The 15,623-nt window shown below is 38.1% G+C and overlaps 1 protein-coding gene across 5 annotated transcripts in view; it reads right to left on the bottom strand.

Annotated features, from left to right (window-relative positions):
• LOC133551373 (HMG box transcription factor BBX) overlaps positions 1-15,623 on the bottom strand; it is a 91,915-nt gene that overhangs the window by 18,089 nt on the left and 58,203 nt on the right. For 4 of the 5 annotated variants that reach the window (XM_061898022.1, XM_061898021.1, XM_061898018.1 and 1 more), the window contains exons 6-11: positions 12,118-12,183; positions 7,637-8,414; positions 7,415-7,547; positions 2,640-2,785; positions 2,386-2,454; positions 1,933-2,127 (exon numbers count right to left, since the gene is read on the bottom strand). In XM_061898022.1, the coding sequence (XP_061754006.1) occupies positions 1,933-2,127; positions 2,386-2,454; positions 2,640-2,785; positions 7,415-7,547; positions 7,637-8,414; positions 12,118-12,183 (1,387 nt within the window). The remainder of the gene's footprint in view (positions 1-1,932; positions 2,128-2,385; positions 2,455-2,639; positions 2,786-7,414; positions 7,548-7,636; positions 8,415-12,117; positions 12,184-15,623) is intronic. The other variant, XM_061898024.1, reaches the window with a different exon arrangement.

The raw sequence follows: 15,623 nt of genomic DNA, 5'->3' as shown, positions 1-15,623 counted from the left end.
GGAACCTCGATTTACGAACCCCTCAATTTGCAAACTTTTCGGTTTACAAATATGCCTCTGAGTGAAAACTAGCCTTAGGACGCTGTCATTTTGATGACATCACTTCCTGTGCAGTACAGTACACACGGGTTGCAGCAATTTTGGAGAGGCAGAGGCCCCCTGTTCAAACCCTGTTTACACAGTCCATTTCTTGATCGCCACTTCTCAGTGTGTCAGTGTGTGTTTCTTTTCCTGCCATTAACCAAGTTTTGTATATTTTGCTTACTCAATATGGGTTAAAAAAAACAACAACAAACCAGCCTAGAAAGATGGGGGATTTGCTGTGGACTTAAACTTAAAGAGGAGAGGGAACCCACTCACACTTCCCTTCCCCGCACCCTCTTCTCTCTGCCTGCTCTCCCTTCTCCGCCTTGTGACGGCAAGATGTCTACCGTTCACGACAGCAAGGTAAAAGGCATTTTATTTTTACTTTTTTTTTTTTATTATTGTTGACACATGGTTGGTAACAATTTTGAAAGCTCCAAAGGGACTTTGTGTGTTTGATTTTTATAATTTAGAGACTGTTGATCCATTACAACTTTGTTATGTTTGACATATATACATACATTATAGTGTTTTAAAAGAGTGCATTGTTTTATTAGAATAATGATTTTTATTGAGGCTATGACCAATTATTCATGTTTACATTTTTACTGATGGGGAACTATGCTTCAGTATATGAACTTTATGATTTATGAACCATGTTCAAGAACCAATTAATGGGTTCATAAATAGAAGTTCCACGGTACTTAAAAAAAGACCAGGAAGTAATTGAAGGCGACGGCTCACCTATTTGTAAAGGTAGGTTCTGCAGAAAAGAGTCTAACACGTTTAATTTGGTGTAGCTTTATACATCAAAGTTTAAAAAAAAAAAAAATACCAATGATTGTCACACTAGGCGTGGTGAGATTATCCTCTGCATTTGACCCATGATCCTCACCCTCCTGGGAGGTGAGGGGAGCAGTGAGCAGCAGCAGTGGCCGCACCCTGGAATCATTTTTGGTGATTTAACCCCCAATTCCAACCCTTGATGCTGAGTGCCAAGCAGGGATGTAATGGAAAGTAGACATAATAACCGAGTAAATTATGTCAGTGGCAAGTTACTTCATGAAGAATTATGTTGGTAAAGAAAATATAAATATTGTCACTTACAATCAGTAGTTTAGCATTGAGTAAGTTCGGGTTAAAAAAAAAGCAACAGGGACTCCTGTCAAATGTTTCATTCAGTGACAATTTAACGTTAGAGATTGCTTCTTCCGGTTTGTGTTGAATTAACAATAGCCATTATAAGTTAATATTGCAAATGTAAAACACTAACATGACAAAAATATGTCATGGGATCTAATTATGTGTGGATCAGTTATTAACATAGCATGAAATAGCCATCCATCCATTTTCTACCGCTTGTCCCAATTTGAAATAGATTATCCAAAATGAATAAACAGGCTTGGATGACAGCAGATGACTATAACACTTGTGTATGAGTATAACTTTAATGGTACAATTAATTCATTCATTTATTCATTATTTCGCACAATAATGATATTGTTTGGATTGGGGGAATTTGATTTTGGATGAATTTTGATATTTCCGACAGGATACATTTTGTTGTGAATTTATTCAATGCATCATAATCGAGACAATCTTGAAAACGTGATTACAAACGTACAGCCAAAATCTATAATCGTTGAATCCTTTCTAATACCACGGCCGCATACTGCCCTCGTTAGCATATTGGCCTCACTGTCTGAAGATTCAGAGTTCTATTTTGTAGCATCTCTGCGGAGTTCGCATACAACCTTGTGTGGCCTAAGCTCCTTAGACAACTAGGAACATGCAGTAAGGCAGGTGAGATGATGGACGATTTAAAACTGTAATTACCATAACACTTACCCTCAAACAGAGATACACTGCTTTTTGTCATGCGCAGCAAGTGTGTAATCTTAGTCTTCCTTGCCTTCCTCTTTTGGCTACCAACAAGCATGTCCACACTTGTGGTGCCCTGCACATCTGTACACATGGCATTGGCCGCAAAAGATTTTTCTTTCGGAACGGAAATCAATGTGGTGGAATCCTTCTGTCCAACTGCTGTAAAAAGGGGCTGATTAGAACACTTCATTTGACTGCTACACAAATGCAGTAATCCATAATGAATAAAAGTTTCAATCCTCTGAACAAGGTGCAGGGTCACTATTGATAGTTAACGATTATGGAATTGTTGTGTAAACTAACAATTTGACAGTATGCAACAAATTGACCTGTTGGAATCAAGTCAATTGCTTGATGTTTTTATGCTTAAACAGGGATACCAACATCAATATTCTAGGTCACATTTTTCTACTACACCTGGTTTCTTCTTTGAGTGTTTGTGCTTCCTAACAATCTTGTGGAATGAAGTCTTTTTCTGTGATGGTCCTAATAGAGAACAACAAAACGAAAACAAACAAAACAAGAACATGGAAATGCGATGTTATGGACAAAATGTCACTGATAACAAAATAAAAAAAACTGCCTCTAAACAACACAAAGGTGGAAAAATATACATTTACAAATTGAGCAATGGATGAGTTGGGAGAACACTAACAAAAACATTTCCTCACCTTTGCCTGGTTTGGAAGTTTCCTCCTGGGTAGAAGAGCAATCAATCTTCTTCCTCTTTGTGACAACAAACCCCTTCTTATCAAATGTGTTTGGGTTATACTGCGGCAGGCTGTTAAACTTCTTTTCAAATTCTTCTTCAAGTTGTCTGATAAGGTGAGATCAGAGTTTACATTAATGACCATATAACCAATGGGGAAACACAGCAAGGAGCAGCCGGACATTTTTAACAGAGTTTCATTAAGCAGAGTCAGGTACATGTTTTATTTTTCTGACTGCAGTATATTACATCAATTGGATTATAAAATTCATGTAACTCTAAGCAAAAATTAAGTAGATTGCAACTTTGCCAGTTCGGTCCTAATTTATTAATGGCTTAGTCAGTATTCCGTTTTGGAATGACAAAACAGACTTTTAACTGGACAATGTTTGGGCCTAAAAGATGAATGTTGAGGTATAGTGGCAATTGTTGGGGCATAGGGGAGGTATTTAAACCACTCATGATGTTAAATGCACGTTAATGCATGAGATACAAAAGAAAATTACTTAAAAAAGCCGTTTTACTTCCTCTGCCATCTTGGCAACTCGCACTTGATGACTTTTTAAGTGCTTGTGCATTTCAGCGGTGCTGCTGTAAATAAAAGTATTTTTAAGGGCCTGTTTCCACAGTAACGTTGAACAAATAAAAGCGTTCGCACGGTGTCGTATCAAGAACGATCACTAGGTGAATATTATGTAATACAATGCCGCGCCACAGCTGGCGCTGTAAAAAGACACAGAGCACCTGACTTCCTGTTCGTGTCAATAGTTAAGTCACTTAAGTCCATGTCAGTTTACAAACAAGTTAAAGAAAGTCTGGAACAAGTACAGACATTGAGCATCGGACGGTCCACAGACGTTTAGACATAATAGGTTTCCAAATGTGAGGAAACTTGGGGATGGATCAGTAGCAGGCAATCACCCCCACCGGCTATCGATCAATGTAGCAGTGATATGACAGATGAAGATTCTTTATCCACTAAAACTTTCCTCATTCTACAGCTGCCCTCGAATGTGCTCATACAAGTTTTAGTTCGACTCTTTGAGAAGGCAATTAAAGCAGAGATTCGATTCTGGTATTTTTAATCATACTTAAATTCTGATGTGCTACTTGTTATGCTCGATCAGACCTAGCTAACATGATGTAACTTTCCATGTGTTCAGTTATGATGCATAATCTTTGTGATGGTGTGTCGTTCATTTTTCCTAACAGTATTTGCAATGAGGTGATGAAACATTCTACTGTTTTTTCCAAAATATAGGACGCAATTTTTTTCCCTAGCTTTAAACCCCGCGGCTTACACCAAGGTGCGGCTAATCTATGGATTTTCTTTGCTAACGGCTAAATTATGGAGTGTATTAAGCAAAGAAATCAAACAATGTACTAAAAAGATTCCCTTGAAGAAACCGTTCAAACCCGAAGTGTTTACAAAGCACTCGTCCTTCTGGTGGCCCGAGCTTGACATCATGGTAGTATGTTAAATAATATGATATGTACATTATTATTATTGTGTATGTGTCTCTACTGAATGTCTAGCTGGTAGATGATGACACTGTTTTGTTGCAATTGTGCTAAATTGTAGTAACTACATTGCAATCAGATCTTTTTTTTTTTTTTATCATTGTTGTTGTTGTTGACACCTGTTGCATGCCTCCTCTTATTTTCTGATCGCCTGACCTTGACGGGCTGGCGACAGGGCGGGATGTCATCATTCTCGAGTACTACTGGTGGATTCTTGTTTACACGAAAACGACAAGGCGGCGTTCTCACATTTTCACACTCTAGAACCCGTTCACAAAAACTCTTGTTTCAGAATAAGAGTTTTATATGTGGATTATAGGCTGAAACGATACATAACTTTAGCGTTTACACCTGAAAACGTTAATTTGGGGACAGACCCTAATTTGCATAGTTTATACACCTCAAAAGGCTCCTTTTCAACATAGGCATCTAAGGGTGTTCTTATTAGGGTTTTATGTTGTCAATTCCAATACTGATCATCTGTATGTGAGATCAGCCAACATGATCCCATGTGTCAACTGTAAATTTTCTGATTTATTCAAGGTGAGAGCTATTGACTATATGATCTGACAAAGGAACCCTTAAAATCACCTTAGTTGTTAAGAAGTTAACTAGTAGTGAATGGGTTTTCAAACTACAGCCAGCATTCTCAATTTGGCCTGTGGGACACCTCCAGATACTGTTTTAATATAATTAAAGTTAATTCACTGCAGACATATCCACATCTTCAGGCCTAGCAATTTCATTCAATATGTGGATAAGATATAAAAAATATTCCTGTTCTTGTTTTATGGCAGGGCACTCATCATTAAAGGTGCATTACCGCCGCCTGCTGTATTGGAGTGTAAACCAGAGTTGTGAAGTGAAGTGAAGTGAATTATATTTATATAGCGCTTTTCTCAAGTGACTCAAAGCGCTTTACATAGTGATACCCAATATCTAAGTTACATTTAAACCAGTCTCTCTTTTTCCCCTTCCTCACATACATATATATATATATACCTGCCCATACACAATTATATTCCATAAAGATGTCTCTTCTAGAAATTTTCTGGTAGCTGCTTATTACCAATTTAAGAGGAAACGCCTTCAGTCCATGTCTTCTTACTTCCTCTCTTAGTTTTCTCATTTCTCCACTGTACATCCCACAATGAATGTTTCAATAACTATCTCATTACTGCTGTCGGATAATCCTGATTATTATTTACTCATAAGAGGTAATGTTTTATTAAGTCTGGTGTGTCCTAATCGAATACGTGATATGATTCTTTCCTCTTTTGTATTCCCCCTTACAGTTCTACCTGCTCCGACTGTATTCTGAATTGTAAAAGCATGGCATATATCTTTATGTCCAAAAAACCTTTTCCACCGATGATGCAAATAATTTTTAACCAACACATTAAGTCAACAGACATGTGCCCCACAATGTCAATAAATCACTGAACCTTGAGGACAAAAATGTCTAAGCACTAGGGGTGTGGGAAAAAATCGATTCGAATACGAATCGAATCGTTTACGTTGTGCGATTCAGAACCGATTCTCTTTTTTTTTTTTAAATCGATTTTTTTTTATTTTTTTTTTTTAAATCAATCCAACAAACCACTACACAGCAATACCATAACAATGCAATCCAATTCCAAAACCAAACCTGACCCAGCAACACTCAGAACTGCAATAAACAGAGCAATTGAGAGGAGACACAAACAAGACACAAAACAAACCAAAAGTAGTGAAACAAAAATTAATATTATCAACAACAGTATCAATATTAGTTAGAATTTCAGCATAGCAGTAATTAAAAATCCCTTATTGACATTATCATTAGACATTTATAAAAATAAAAATAAAGTGTCACAGTGGCTTACACTTGCATCGCATCTATTAAGCTTGACAGCACACTTTGTCCAATATTTTCACAAAGATAAAATAAGTCATATTTTTGGTTCATTTAATAGTTAAAACAAATTTACCTTAATTCAATCAGTTGATAAAACATTGTCCTTTACGATTATAAAAGCTTTTTTTTTTTTTTACTATGCTAGCGTGTCAGCAGACTGGGGTACATCCTGCTGATATCCTATGTATTGAATGAATACAGAATCGTTTTGAATCGGAAAAATATCGTTTTTGAATCGAGAATCGAATCAAATCAAATCGAAAAAAATCGATATATTATCGAATCGTGACCCCAAGAATCGATATTGAATCGAATCGTGGGACACCCAAAGATTCACAGCCCTACTAAGCACCATACCCAATTCAACATTACACCCATCTAATGTCACTACAAAGCATGATGGGTAATATCCAAAACACTCTTTTCACACTTCTCTACTACCTACTCAGTGGCCTAGTGATTAGAGTGTCCGCCCTGAGATCGGTAGGTTGTGAGTTCAAACCCCGGCCGAGTCATACCAAAGACTATAAAAATGGGACCCATTGCTTCCATGCTTGGCACTCAGCATTAAGGGATGGAATTGAGGGTTAAATCAACATAAATGATTCCCTGGTGCGGCATTGCTGCTGCCCACTGCTTCCCTCACTTCCCAGGGGGTGAACAAGGGGATGGGTCAAATGCAGAGGACAAATTTCACCACACCTAGTGTGTGTGTGACAATCAATGGTACTTTAAATTTAACTTTCCCCATGTTTGCTGCATTTTAGCTGAGTTTGATGTTTCTGCAAAATGTTGAGAAAGTTGTTAGGAAAGTAAACAAGATAAAAGTCAGACTTATACATAATCTTAACATTCAAAGTTTTATTGTTTGGATGTCATATTGTTGTGTCATCACAGTCCGAGGGGGTTGTTAATAACAGTTGTTCAGGCTTAGCTGGTGTGTGTGTGTGTGTGCGTGCGTGTGCATGCAAGCGCTGCGCGTGTTAACAGAACAGGTATCGTGGCTTGGATAAAGAAAAAACTTGATCTTTGCCTTTCATATATTTTCACTGACTAATTCATTACATTGATGTGTACTGCCTGAAGGACCCCCTTAGCTGCTCCAGAACCCTTAGCTGCTAACTGAGGTGCCTGTTTTAAAATGTAAAATTGATATTGATATGTGTAGTGAATGAGATGTTGTGATTTTCAGATGGAAATGAAAAACCACAGACAAAAAAACTGATGGAATAAGATTAAGAAGAAAAATAAGTAGATTAAAAATTGTGCAGACATGTATATGTTACTCATATCACGATGAATTGGATGATTGGACTCACCCCTGAGAGGAGTCATCTTTGGATTTGGCCTTTTTCAGTCTCTTGGTGTTATTAGGTGCTAATTGCGGAACTGTCCAGCTATCATCACCCCAGTTTGCTTCATGTTCAGAAGCACGAAATGCACCTCTTTTACCTAGGAATAAAGAAAGCATATCACTGATATTTTTCAACAAGAAATTGTAAACACATTGGATATGAATTCCTTACAACAACAAAAATTACCACGGTCAAGATTGGCTCTCAGCGAGGTCAGCATTCCTTCAGAAACAAGGGTTTTGTACAGGGCACCTTTACAGGTCCTCTCAGATTTCCTTGCACCACGGATCTCTGTGTTGGACTCTGCTTCAACGGAATCCTCAGTTCGATCATCGTCTTCTTTAAACCCCACAGATAAACTCCTGAAGGAGACCTCTTGGCATTTTTCCCTGCTGCCCTGAAATTCTGTCCTTTCTGTACTTGTTTCTTCTATTTCTGCCTCAGGAGTCATGTAAATACTTTTATCATCCAGCTCTTCTTTGTCTTTAATTGAAGTCTTAGTTCTGGGTTTGCTCTTCTTTTTAGGGCAACATGACTTTTCACCACTGGGAACATTCTGGATTTTTGACTTGAATGCCTCTGAATCTTTCCATACACCTTTAGTCCCCGTCTCAATTTCACAAGAGACATTTTCAATAATTGACTGTGTATCGTTCTGGTTTATGAGGACTTTTTGTGCGAAAGGTAAGTTTTCGTCTTTGTCATTCAACATGATCTCCTCTTTTATCCTGCTCTTTTCGACAGATCGATTTTGGCTATAAAGTTCAGAGGAAATGTTCTTAGTCATAGTAGTAGAGAGGGAAGTTGATATTGTGTTTGAGGAGACAAGGCAACCAACAGTGTCCAGGTTCTCCTCTTTTACCCAAAGCATTTCTGTAGTTTCTCGGAAAGAGTCTGCAGGCGATCTTTTTCCTGGCTGAGATACCTCTGTGTCCATCTTCCCAGCTTCAGATGCTAAACACATCTTAACAGAAACAAGTCAAACAATTATATAGACCCATAGCAATTTAGATATTTTTTTTCATGTATCTTAAATAATAAGTTCATGTTTTACTAGCAAAAGTGGGACTATGCATTGCAAGTCTCAAATAAGTCTCAAGTCTTTAATCCCCAAGTCAAGTCAAGTCTAAAGATAAGACAGATCAAGTCCTGTGTCGAGTAGGTACGAGACAGTTCGAGTCAATTCTCAAGTCACCAACTTGGTATTTACGAGTCCTTCCATGTCATTCACACTGTTAAGTCATTATTGGAGTTAGAATAATATACCACAAACCTAAACAATGACTTGATTTACTGTATTTAACATATATATCTAATGCATTTAAATCTAAATACATTTTTAAGTATAAGTTATAAAGAACTGAAAGTTAAAGTGGAGGCACGGACATGAGAATCGTTACACACAAGACTGTCCTCACTGACGGTTTAACATAAATAATGTGGCGCAAAAGAGGCAAGTACAATACTCGCACACAAGGACTAAATCTATACAGGGGAACAAAGAACAGCATATATGATAACAATAAGCACATAACTTTAGCAATTATGCACTATCACCCATGTAAATAAAAACTGTTCACAATAGGAAGAACTCCCACGACACTACAGTCGAGCACCGACACGCCCTTTGAAATGGGTCCCACTATGCAAAACCAACTTTTCTTACCTATTGGTACCTGTTTTTGTTCATTTGGGATCTACATTAGTCCCAAAAACTTGCAATCAAACCATGTCGGAAATGCGGAAATATTTCAAAAATCTATTCCGCCTTCTTTTATACTCCCTTCAAAGAGCCGTTTGGAATTCACCCCCAGTTGTGACCTTTTAGGGGGACAGTGTGGCGAAGTTGGGAGAGTGTCCGTGCCAGCAATTTGAGGGTTACTGGTTCAATCCCCACCTTCTACCATCCTAGTCACGTCCATTGTGTCCTTGAGCAAGACACTTCACCCTTGCTCCTGATGGGTCCTGGTTACCACCTTGCATGGCAGCTCCCGCCATCAGTGTGCCAAATTGTAAGTACCTGCATAGCAGCTTCCGCCTGTGAAAGGGTGAATTTGGAAGTAGTGTCAAAGCGCTTTGTGCCTAAAAGGGGTAAGAAAGGCACTATACAAGTACAACCATTTATAATAGGTTCCGTCATCGTTATCTGCATTCATAGTAAAGGTTTACCCAAAGAGTTTTGCGGGAGTCCGCAATTTTAGTCCGAATATGTAGTCACTAAGTTCCTTATTTTTTCTATCTTGTTGTGGGGCAGAATGGCTCCTACATGCACACACATCCTCTGCGGTTGCCATTTCTAACACAAAATAGTGTATGGTTCTAACTTAAATCTGTCAGTAGATGCGATACGGAAGAGCTAAAAATTACAACATGGTTGATGGGGTGGAGATACAGCCGAAGTCGGAGGACTTTGGCACATAAATAAGACCGTCCACAAAAACAGCGCTTCTTGAGGAGATGGTCAGAAAGCGGATACAAGACCACTAGGAAGTGTTTAAAATGTACAAAAAAACCCATAAAATAACTCCTGCAAACTTGTCACATAGGGAAGATTTTCATAGTTGTATCAAGTTTGTCTTCATAAGAAAATTGGTATATTATGGCACAGGACACATTTGCTGAACAACCTAATTGCTCAAGTCTTATGAAGTTGTAATTACCCGTACACAATCCGAGTGAAGTTCCGAGTCAGTGATGTAAAAGTCCAAATCCCAATTGCAAGTTGAGTCCAAAACAGGCCTGGGCTATATGGTATAAAAATAACATTTCTGATTTTTGAAAAAAAATTGATTAACGATGTTTCTCTGTACTTTGAATAAAAACATTTAAAAAAAACATTGAATACTAATGACAGACATAATTCAAAACAAGTTTTTTTTTAAAATCAAAAACGAGTAGTTTGAAATGACACTGCATCTTCCTCTTAGCAAAATTTTATTTTGAATATTGTTGTTCTTTTTAGATCAGATATAAATTGTGCTTTTTATGATGTATGAACTAAATAAAGAGCTTCATTTGGGAAGCAATACTTCTGTCTTGAATAAAATACTTCCGTGAACAAAAAATTTGCATTGTACACTGCATGCAAATATATTATCTCCAATATAGAGGTTAATAAGGTGAAAACTTAAAACTTCAGCTTTGAATGAAATACTTCGGTAAATGAAACGTGTTATATATTGTATGCAAGTAGATAATCAAGTAAAACATATACAGTAGCAGACTATAGTTTCAGTAAATCAAGTGGATAAACGCAAACCTTTTCATTCACAATTGTTGGTGATGTACAGAGTGACTGCTTTAGTGAGTGTTCTCCACTATGTTTCTTTCTCATCATACATGGTATCATCATCAGTGTTTGGAAAATGACTTTTAAAAAGTAATTAATCGTAGTTTCTTGTTACTTTATAAAAAAAAGTAATCGAATTACTAAAGGAATTACTCTCTCATGAATGCAATTAATTACTAAGGAAAGTAAACGTGTTACTTAAAAGAAAAACTTCAAATATGTGGCTTGTGCAGTTGACAAGATGTTTCACATTAGAACAGTGTGCATGTGTGCCTTTAAAAGGCGGTGCCTGTTGCCAAGTGTTGCGTCAGCACCCAGACAGTGCAGCATTAACTCAGTTGTGTTTGTTAGCTAAGCAGTCGCAGGATGTCGGTAGTTACAGCAGCTCTGTTGAATGTTTTCACTGGATTGTGTTAGTTCTGGTTAATAAAGAGATTGAATGTGCTTCCATGGTTGTCACATCTTTTGGTCCACAAAGGGGGTATTTGGATTGCAAGCTGAAGCTTGTCACTTCATTGATTCATTTACTCATAGATAGTTGTAGTGTGTATGTGTGCGTGTGTTTCTTGTCTGATGTGTGTGGTGTTGCCTCTTTCTACATTTTTAACACGTTCATGTTCGGGTTTTGTTCTGGTTGTTGCTTTCATTGGTAAAATTATATTTCCTGCATTGAAGTTAATGTGCTTCTGATGCGGTCACGTTTACATGAAACCACATCAAAAGTATAGTGCCATGTTATATCAGAACACTGATCATCATACATACCTGCTCACTGTAAGCTGCTTTTTAGCGAAACTTAGTTGTTGCGGTCCTGTTGGCCTCGTAAAGGAATTGTATATACCGCACTTGGCCGGAAACTTCGATTTCAGATGCAGTAATAACTTTGTTGTTCTGCTGCCTTTTTTAAACAGTTTGCCGTGCGCAGTCATTTGTTCCAAGCCTGTTGCAACAAAAGCGAGGTACTGACAACACTTTTCTTTTTTTTGGAACAAATGTTTTGCATTAGCCATGTTTTTCAAGGTTTGCTATTAAATAAGTGAGGGGGATAACAGAAGATCTTGGGAGCAAAAAGTATGCCGGAGCAAAAGGAGAGAAAAATCGATTACTTGTTATTTAAATCGTGTGCAACACAAAACTCAAATATATTGATAAAATGTATATACTGCCCAGGCCTAGTCCAAAGTCGGCAAAATTGCAACTCGAATCTGATTCAAGTCCAAGTGGCGTAACTCAAGTCCAGGTACACCTCTGCTTTTTGGATATGTGCTTGATTACTTAATCGAAAACCAATATTCACAAGACACATCAGAAAAAAACTTTACCTGAGATTTGATACTGCATGCCCCCGTTAGGAGAACGTTGAGGTAAAAAATCTTACCTCTGCAAGCTGAAAGAGAGCCGACTGTCTGCATGGTTTTCTGTCTGACACCACAGATACAGATGACTGTAAACATAAGATATCATGTTTTAGCACATCTGTGGTCCCTTCCAAGGTTTCTCGTTGTTCCCATTAGGTTCAGTTTTTTCTTGACCAGATATGGGGTCTGAGCAAAGGATGTCGTTGTGGCTTGTGCAGCCCTTTGAGACATCTGACAGGTGTGAATGAACGATGGCTTCTCACTTCTCTGTAAGTGCTTTGAGTATCTAATAATATAAAAGTGCGATATAAAATCTGATAAATTATTATTATTATTATTATTATTATTAGCGATTAATATAAGTGAATATATAAGTAAACTTTTGATTGATTAATATGCATTTTCTCCTCTCAGTTTTGTGGGAGTTTTGCTAATCAGCATATATTTTGCATGTTATTGAAGACAGAGAAGCAAAATGAATTGCACACCTTATTCTGCTCACTTAACAGACACAATCCAAATTGGACACATTGAGTATATCAGCTTTGTGCGTGCTATAAAGTTTGCATGCGTTTTAGTACACGCAAACCTATAGCAAATCGGGCCCAAAGTCTATCTACCTATCGAATAGCTTTAATCTTTCAATTAAAATACTACAAATGACTTTAATTTTGTTTTGAGAAGAATATAAGTACAGGTATGGTGTTTGAAAAAAGAAATATTTAACAAACCAGCGGTTTTGGTTTTTTTGGGTCCTGTCTAGCTTCTCAGGCAAATCATATAGTTGATGTAGATGCCTATATCGGCTGTTCAGATTTACAAACCCCGTTTCCATTTGAGTTGGGAAATTGTGTTAGATGTAAATATAATTGGAATACAATGATTTGCAAATCATTTTCAACCCATATTCAGTTGAATATGCTACAAAAACAACAGTTCAGTTCAGTTCAACCTGATAAACATTTTTTTTTGCAAATAATTGTGGGGACAAGAAGAGGATTAGACAGAGAGACAAAAACAACAACAGCAAACACAACAATAACAACAAAAACAACAACAACAATAGAACATCACCAGCACATACGATATGTACAAATATGATCGTGAAAGTGATAGCAAAGAAGCAGTTAGCAAAATAAATAATAATGTAGAATTGACAATAAGCATTTTTACACTACACTCGGAGCAATACAAATACCAATAGAAAAAGCGCTATTGATCATGAGCAATACCCATAGTTTACCTCTATTATCAACAATACAGTTGTTCAAATGCAACAATACATATAAATAATAACTACAGATTTAAAAAAAAAAAATAAAATAAAGAATACCGAAAAATGGAGGGGAAGAGAGAGAAGCAACCTATATTAATCTTGTAGATTTTTGTAGTAACAATGGGTAAAGCTTTGTCAGTATGCCACGTGTTACCCAGTTTACCCTAGAGCAACAACGTTAATATATGTTTGATGAAACGTGATTATGTGCACGAGTGTATGTACTGTATGTATGTATATGTACCTGTATATGTACAGAATGTGTATATGAATGTTTGTACAGTAAATGTATATGTACAGTATGTGTATATGTATGTTTGTACAGTGAATGTATATGTACAGTATGTGTATGTTTGTAACACGAATGTGCGTGTAGATGGACGAACTTGGGAGTATGTAGGTATGTACTGTATTTGTGTATGTGGGAGCGTAGGTACCTATGTATGTATGTTTGTATGTATGAATAAAAGTGTGTGTGTGAGTATATGTGTACAATATATTTGACTCCCAGTGTGCGTGGGAGCCAGAGTACGGCCCCAGCCGCCCAGAGAGCCCAACCCAAACAGTAGGTGTGGCGCCCAGGGAGCCAGGGACCACCGGCCCCACGCAGCCAGACCGGCCCGCGACGGGAACCCCAGAGCCCGGCCCGCCGTGCCGCCTGGAAGAGTCAGCAGCAGGCCGCCAACAGACGCGCTCGGCAGACGACAGGGCACGAGAGAAGCAGCGGACTGCCAGACCCAAAGCCAGCGAGAGACCACAACCCACACGGGCAAAAAGGCGGGACGCCCCGCCCGGGGGTACCCAGAGACTCCCCGCAACCGGACGGGAAGACCGCTCCCGCCCCACCAGCACCCAGGCCCCCACCAGCACCCGGCCCCCACCCCCGTAGAGCTCGGCGCGGCCCACTCCAGGCCACCCCACCCAAGTCAGCCGCCACAGGACCACCCAGCGCAGGGCCGCGGGAACCACCCACCCCACCAGCAGGGACCCCAATGATGGAGATGGAACAACCAGCAACCGCCCTGTCGAGTTTCCCCCCTGAAAGAGGGGGGGAGAAGAAAAAAAAAAAGACAGCGATTATAAACATTATTTAACAATTAATCGTCCAGCCCAGGGGTGTCAAACTCATTTTAGCTCAGGGCCGAATAAAGGAAAATCTGTTCCCATAAAATCACGGAATTACAACAACTTCAGGTTGTTTTCTTTGTCTTACTTTTGCCAAAAATAGAACAATCCCATTCTGAAAATGTACATGTTACAAATAAACCTCTTGGCAAAACACATCAAGTTAGTTGAAAATTCCCAGGAAAAAAATGGTGCAGTTTCAAAAAAACATGAAGAACAATTAAATTAGACTCTTGTTTCATTGTTTTTACAAAGCCATTAAACTTTAAAACACTTCCTGTTTAAGAGTCTCATGTTGGAAGTTCACCATTAAAAACGAAAAAATCAATCAGGTGTTTCCCTGCGGTGAAATCCACAACTGCCACAACACATTGATTTATCATCATTCAAATATTACAATTATAATACAACAAAACAGTTATCAAAATGACACCAAAACCAAAATCAAGGTAACATAACTACAAACTTAACCAATGTCAACATAGTAGATGTATGCATAAAATATATTGGAACATATAATGGAACAAACAACGAATAGAGAAACACATTTTTACAATGGAGTTCAGGGTGCGTATCGTGCATTCTACTAACTGCAAATGCTGCATGGAACTCTAACTACTTAGAAAGGATACCAGCGCTATGGAAAACATCCTACATCCAGTGATGGGAATGAAGATTTACAAAATCAGCCGTAAATTTTTTTAATCCTAGCACTCGTCTGCTAGAGGGCATGCCCCCCATAAAAATTTTGAAATCTATGTAAGCTTAGGATGCATTTCCTGCTATTTTGAGTCAAAATCTAACAATATTCTTCGGACCAAGATTTCACATTTATTAGCAAATATTTTTATAAAAATGTATCATGTGATGAAATTTATGTATACAAGTTTACACATATATAAAATGATTGCACACTTTTGGATTATAGACAAAAATAGGCCGACAAATGGATTAAACAGAATTCTTCTTTGTAAATTCACTTTACTTAGATCCCTTGCCGATTTCGCGTGGTCAAAGAGTGCCACCTTTCCCCGAGATCCATTGTTCACAATGTCCTTGCAATATAAGCACTGAACACGTCCCGGTTCATCGCACTTTGCAATGAAATCGTTGATCAGTTCGTCT

The sequence above is a fragment of the Nerophis ophidion genome, linkage group LG04 (genome assembly GCF_033978795.1).
Source record: "Nerophis ophidion isolate RoL-2023_Sa linkage group LG04, RoL_Noph_v1.0, whole genome shotgun sequence".
Classification (NCBI taxonomy): Eukaryota; Metazoa; Chordata; class Actinopteri; order Syngnathiformes; family Syngnathidae; genus Nerophis; species Nerophis ophidion.
Note: the sequence above shows the minus strand (reverse complement) of the source record. Positions and strands in the feature narration are given on the sequence as shown.